Below are 6,715 nucleotides of genomic sequence, written 5' to 3' on the forward strand. Positions count from 1 at the left end.
ACAACAAAAAAGTGACAAGGATGAGATTTTGCAATACTTTTAATGACTTTGTGTTTGTGAATAGCAGTGCGGTGTGAGCCTTTGGAGTGGTTACTGCTACATGAAGAAAATTCTATTAAATACTCAAGGAAACTATTTCACCTGGAGAATTTTGTATTACGACAGCAAAGCTGACGCTGGAAGCAAAAAACAAAAGTGTCAACACCGTCAGCAGTAGCAGTAAAAGTACACCCTTACAATATCCATTCAGTTAGGAAATAAAGTAGTACATAAATAAATATATTACTTTGCTTTGCATTATATACACATGCAACATAACCAGCTTAGACTGAGGTAATAGCTGTACGCACTTGCAGGACTGAAAGCCTGCTTTCTTATAAAAACATCATTTTCTGCTTTCAGGCTTTTCTCAAAAGAAAAAAAAAAGAATATAAAGGAGGGCATGAAGCCTGCAGGCACATTGCACTTTTTGTTTTTATTGGCCATTCCGTGTTTTTGCTCCTTCTTGTTGTTTTCCCCGCCGTGTCACTATGACACCTGGTCTCGCAGCCTGGACAGCCTCTGGGAGAGCTCATCCTGATGACGGCACGAAAGACGAGAGAGAAATCAGCAGATGGAGACAGCTAGGTCAAAGGAAACATTTATTACAGGAGCTTTGGTTTTCAATCATTCATAGTCCAGTTCGATATATTGATTTTGTGTGTTCTTAGGGCTGAAGAAAAGAACAGAGTTATTAAAACTGTAAATCTTTTATGTTCCGGCTCCTTTAAATATTTATACTTGTAGGTAGATTTAGTTTGCAGCCAGCATCATGTACACATTTTCAAAACAACAGACAGCAGGTCATCCTAGTGAGGGCTGCAGGTACTAAGATATTGTTAGCTATCTTCCCAGTCGTGCATGCCCGGAAACCAGTCAGTGACCACCTGGCGATCCAAAATCCTTGCAACTTCCAGAAACCTCCTAGGACCTGGCGTCCACATATGTGGACATCACATTTTAGGTTATTTAGACCAAAATACTTAATTACTCTACAAGGGCCTGATATCCACTTACGAGGACATTTTACTGCTACTGTTCTATCAAAATTTTAAACAAATATCTTCACATGTGGCTCTTATTTTTCTTAAAAACAGGAAAAGGTAAGAAAAAAAAGTGGCAATTCTTTGTTTTTACATTCATCAGGCCCCAATATGCCCAAATATCAAAGAGAAATTAAAAATGCATGCAATGGAAGAGTTCGGGTCTTAAGAAGTTAAAGATAAGTAACAAAGTAATCACACTAACAAAAAGGACAAAACAAACCAAAGAAAACCTCAATAAAAGACAAGTTTCCTTAAACAGGAAAAAAAATGATGATCCTTTTTGTGGCTTCACACGTTCCACAGATCCCACTGACTGACCCTTAATGGCATGTGAAGAACGTGTATCACTCAAATAAATTAAAGGAACACTTTGAAAACACATCAGATCTCACTGGGAAAGTAAATCACATCGATATCTACACTGATTGGACGAGGTAATGCGTTAGGAGTGAAGGGATGTCACATCGTTTGATGAAAAAGAAAATGATCAACCTGCAGAATCAATGTTCGATGTCACAGGCAGCATAACATTCTCCACAGCTTCTCATGACCCTTTCACGTCTGTCACATGTGCTCACGGTGAACCTGCTCTCATCTGTGAAAAGCACAGAGCACCAGTGGTGGACCTGCCAATCCTGGTGTTCTATGGAAAATGCAAATCGGGCTCCACATGCTGGGCGGTGAGCACAGAGCTCACTAGAGGACATCGGGCCCTCAGCACACCCTCATGAAGTCTGTTTCTGATGGTTTAGTCAGGCTAAAGCGTAATTTAAGGTCCCGTAAACGTGTCCTCCAGCGTACACACTACCATTCAGACAACGAGTGTATCACGGTTTTCACCCAACACAGACTTGCTCCTCTGCAGTTTTCCAAAATTCCAACTGCATGTCACTGAAAGCGGAAGTCATATGCGTTCGCTAAATGCTGACTGGTTGACAAGTGGGCTGGAATAGAGAAAGGAGCAACAGTGGAGTTTACTGGGAACTGGAGAACCGCAAAAAAAACCTTTAGTGACTTCAAAAATACAGCATGAAAAGCACAGACAGCGGGTCAGTGGACACTTTTCATTGATCTTTACACTCAGTTTCACACTTACACTGTTCTAAACAGCACAAGCAAGAGTAGCCCACACACTGGTCTGCAGGTAGATGGGCTATCCCCGGCTGCGCTGCCCTCACTGAACCATAAATTCGGCTTAACAATAACAGAGTGACCTGCATACTTATGGATTTGAAGTAGGTACATTCACTTGCCCCGTGGGATCAGCACAGCGGATGGATCAGCATGCTTGATTTGGCACAGATTTTTTTTTTGTCCACCAGAGGGTCGTGCTGATGACTCGCTTCAATAAAACCCTGTCAGATATCACACATAAACGACTCACGGACCGGTAGCGGTCCGAGGCCTGGGGATTGGGGACCGCTGCTCTAAAGGATGGATGTTTAACAGCTGGTATATAGGGCTGGGCCATGTCATACTGTTCACGGTAATACCGGTATAATGTTGGGCAACGATAAGAAATGAAATATCGCGATAGAATACGGGTAAAACGCGCATGCGCAGTGCCTTTGTTTTCATACACACAATGCAGAAAAAGCATGACGGCGACAGAGAATGAGAAGGGCGAAAGCGGATCGTTGAATGAAACGAATGAACCAGAATTGGTTTGTAAAAATGCTGCAACTTCAGTGGTGTGGAACTGGTTTAGCTTTCATCCATCAGATACACAACAAAGCACTATTTTTGGTAGAGCATGCTACCTGAAAATCTACAGTGCCCCTTATAATCCTGTGTGTCTTATGTATGAATTGTGGTTGTGTTTACTGACCTCTAAACGATTTTATTTGGTACACGTCGCTCAAAAATCTGTCAAACACACAATACGGTAATATTATGTTGAAGCACAGTACGTATCACTCTGCGAAGCTCCTGCCTACGAACCCGCACCACTTGATGGATTTTCGGAGCATTACGGCTATCGTAGGCAGGAGCCTCGCAGAGTGATACGTACTGTGCTTCAACATAATATTATCGTATTGTGTGTGTATAACCTCTTTTTTTAAGTTTTGTGGATATTATACATGGTTATGCTGAGGATATGTCGGCCAATTTCCACTGGAAATGCCTTTTGGTTAAACTGTCAGCAAGGAATTTGCATTTGCGCAGTTAAATTTTTTTATATAACTTTAATGCACATAAAAAACAGCTGCTTGTTTAAGTGAAAATACATTGCACTAATAAAGTTGTGGAGTTGTAAAGTATTTTGTCTGGTGTCAATTATATCGTCAGTTATATCGTTATCTCAAATTTTCAAATGTATATTGTGATAAATATTTTTGCTCATATCGCCCTGCTCTACTGGGATATCTTACCTGCTCTGCTGATGCCACAGATGAAGCCAGTGAAGAGGTCTGGCCTGCAGGAAGCTCCAGATTAAGATCCAAACTGAAAAATAAAAATCTAATTAATTAATATTAATGAGCCTTTTGTGTTTCAAAGCAGCCTTGTAAACAGTGAAAGAGGTGCATCCTCGATCTTAATGAAAGTCATTTGAATAAAGCTTTTAGTACAGTTCATTTTATACACTGCAGTTGCCAATTTCTTTCCTAATGCTTTTAGACAGCGTAGAGATCTTACCCGGCTTCATCAGCCATCTCGTGCAACAGCATATCCACTTCATTCTAGGGACCCAACAAGCAAATAGTAATTAAAAAAAAAAAAGGCCTTTAGAAATGAAACAACTGAATAACAATGCAGTGATCATGCATGCATAAGCAGCAACAAGGGCTCAGGAGTGTTTCCTTCTTGGGAGATAACAGGAAGTGTTACCTGAGGCGTCGTTAGAGTGGTGGTGCTGCTCATGGTATCCTCCATCTGAGCTGTCTGCACGTCAAGAGTTTCAAACTGCTTTTCAAACTTGTCCATCAGTGCAGAGATCTGTGCAGAAACACAGTGAGCCCAAAAAATGAATTAACGAATAGAAATTTCCTGAATAGTTTTTGTGCCATATGCTGCAAACAGCCTCTAACCTTCTCCAGGTTCATGCTTTTCAGTGTAGCATCCATAGACTTCACCACTCCAGACATGGATTTTGACACCTGGGAAAACAAAACATGAAATAAACCACTGAAGCTTGGGTGCTGTTTTCCAACGTGTCCACTAGGTGTCACTTTAACCCTTTTAACTAGACACTCTATCATGACTCTCTCACACTAGAAGCACCTCTAATAGTTCTAGGATGATGCTGATTAAAGATTAATCTAGTCAAAAACAAACCTACCATTAGGTAAACAAGCTGCGGTAAATGGGTTTATAATAAATGCGATGGCATTAGCTTTAATGAGAGGCAGCGGTATTATAGCAACACACAAGGGTGCTCAGAGGTGTTGCTCGGCTGTAACATCTCACGCACTCCTTCCATTTCTGCAGACATTATTACGCTTTACTCTGTGAAAAGGTGCCTTTCCTGTAGTGATGCTGAATTAAAGCAATTTAAAAGAGGCCGTCACTCTCACAAGAGCGAGGAGCTAATAGCACAAGGTCTAAAGCGCCTCTAATGACATTATGTTATTGGTTTCTTTTTGTTTGCATGTCTGCGAGCCCTTTTGCCTGACTCTGAAGTGGCTGCGCTCTTCACCTCTTCTGAAATAAGATGTCATTTTCAGAACATGCACAGTGAAAAAAATACATGCATAACATTTGATGTGGTGAACGAGCACACTCCTTGTAAATGTAGGACAAGAGGTTTTGATGTCATAGCACATGCAAGGCTACGATGAAATCTGGTTTACATATATAACCTTTTAAAAATGAAAAAAAACCCCACTATATTTACACATCTGAATGTGTGACAAATATCTGGAATAGTTGCAGTACACAACTATAATTACTTATATCATTCTTTAGAATCACTGCAATCCAAGAGAAGCAAAACTGATTTTGACTTTGAATGGAATGTAAAAAGCAAAGTACAACCAACTCAAGCCAGGGAACATTCTCTGTCTTAATGTATGCCATTAAAAGAGTTTTTCGGTGGTCATCGTTTACATTACAGTGGAAAAGCAAGAGAAGTGGCCTGCAAACCCATGACCCACAGTCCTGACCTGGTTCATAGTGACAGCTGTCTGGACCCTAGAGGCTACAGCGTCCACCCGGGCACTCATCCTCAAGAAGTTGATGGACTGGTGCTTCTGCCGGATGGCGTTCTCTGCATGGATCCTGGCTGCCTCCATATTACCCTTCTGGATAGCCTGAGAAACACAGCATACACACACAGTGTAACACGCGGTGCAGTTATACTGTGGGCCAGCTTTTCAAGACTCTAATAAGTGTAATAAACCAACCTGCTTCACTTTAGTTTTTTCTGACTTTTCCTCTTTATCACATTTCCTGGAGTTACGCTGTAGCTCCTTGGCAGCAAACTTCAGGTTGAACAAGTGTTCTTGAGCAGCTGGTCAAGGGGTTGTTTCATGTTAGCAGAGCACTGGTAATAAATCCAAATTACAATTTAATGCTATGAGGACGAGTCTGAATACATCTAGCTTATTTAACCCAAGTCAGTGGTTCTCATGATGCTAGCGAAAATTTAGCCAAATATAAAAAGAAAAACGTGAAAACAAGGTCAGGTTTTTGCTCATAACGACACAACAGAGCAGAACTTCCATGTATGAAAGAGTTAGCTTAAGCCCATCTTATGACTAGCTACGGTTTTGCTAGGCAAATGTACGTAAGAGTACAAATGAAAGGATACTTTCCATATTCGACATGATAAAAGTCTTTTTCTGAGACAACTACTGAGTTTCGTAATGTACAAAGTAGCATCCAGACACTCGCTTTTTTTCAACCGGAGATGCTTGTTTTGATTTTTGAGGGTTGTACCATACGGCAGTGTAGCGAGGCAAGATGCATCGGTTGCAGATACTTCCGCTTTTGTTTTAATTCGGTTAAAAAAGAGTGGTAGATTTTTTTATTTGTCTTTCTGTCCCCCAAAATGCTCTTATAATCGTGAAATATTAATCCATTGGTTAGGCAGTTAAAAAATAAATTCCATCGCTCGCAAAAAATGCTACTAAGTGTGAAAGATTAGGAATTCTCTTATCACGCATGCGCCAAAGAGCGTCTATTAGACACGACGACTATTCCCGAATGTTCCTTCTTGTTTTTGGTGGTATTTATGACCTTTTTTCCTCAACATTTGCATCTATATTTTATTAATAGCTCACTATTCGGCCCATATTTACACGTACAAAATAAGCTTTGTCACTAATTAATAAATTATCTGCATTAACAATGTCGATCTATGACTAAAACCTTTATATCGGGGCAGAAGAGAGATGTGTGAACCATCTTAGTTAATCTTTATCTTTGAATACAATCGCTGATACTTCTGGCCACCTTTCACCGTCGTCACACTTGATCACGATTCTGCGTGACGTGCTCGCGCCTTCTACGTCACGACCGTTGGAAAAGTGGACTGGGTGCGCGTGTCCAAAGCAAAGCAGACAAGTTCCATCCAGGCTAAAAATAGTTTACCCGGTATCGGTAGGTTGTGGTACACGTCTAGTGACGTCATTTGTGTGTGTGTGTGTGTGTGTGTGTGTGTGTGTGTGTGTGTGTGTGTGTGTGTGTGT

At 40.9% G+C, this 6,715-nt stretch overlaps 2 protein-coding genes across 5 annotated transcripts in view; one reads left to right on the plus strand and one right to left on the minus strand.

Moving 5' to 3' along the window:
* Positions 1-27: 27 nt before the first annotated feature.
* LOC102205000 (charged multivesicular body protein 1b-1-like) overlaps positions 28-6,715 on the minus strand; it is a 7,037-nt gene continuing 349 nt past the window's right edge. Inside the window, exons 1-8 of one of the 4 annotated variants that reach the window (XM_013908839.1) lie at positions 5,836-6,200; positions 5,429-5,526; positions 5,189-5,335; positions 4,115-4,183; positions 3,915-4,022; positions 3,723-3,766; positions 3,458-3,530; positions 28-623 (exon numbers count right to left, since the gene is read on the minus strand). In XM_013908839.1, coding sequence (XP_013764293.1) covers positions 399-623; positions 3,458-3,530; positions 3,723-3,766; positions 3,915-4,022; positions 4,115-4,183; positions 5,189-5,335; positions 5,429-5,526; positions 5,836-5,851 — 780 coding nt within the window. In that variant the 5' untranslated portion in view covers positions 5,852-6,200 and the 3' untranslated portion in view covers positions 28-398. Of the gene's footprint in view, positions 624-3,457; positions 3,531-3,722; positions 3,767-3,914; positions 4,023-4,114; positions 4,184-5,188; positions 5,336-5,428; positions 5,569-5,835; positions 6,201-6,715 lie in introns of those variants that run through there. The other 3 variants (XM_005719524.2, XM_013908844.1, XM_013908840.1) reach the window with 3 other exon arrangements.
* Positions 6,484-6,715, plus strand: part of tent5d (terminal nucleotidyltransferase 5D) — a 7,933-nt gene continuing 7,701 nt past the window's right edge. Inside the window, exon 1 of the mRNA XM_005719523.2 lies at positions 6,484-6,626. The gene's annotated coding sequence lies outside the window, so the exon portion shown is untranslated. The remainder of the gene's footprint in view (positions 6,627-6,715) is intronic.

Source organism: Pundamilia nyererei, unplaced genomic scaffold, assembly GCF_000239375.1.
Source record: "Pundamilia nyererei isolate P.nyererei 1_Seehausen unplaced genomic scaffold, PunNye1.0 scaffold00001, whole genome shotgun sequence".
Classification (NCBI taxonomy): Eukaryota; Metazoa; Chordata; class Actinopteri; order Cichliformes; family Cichlidae; genus Pundamilia; species Pundamilia nyererei.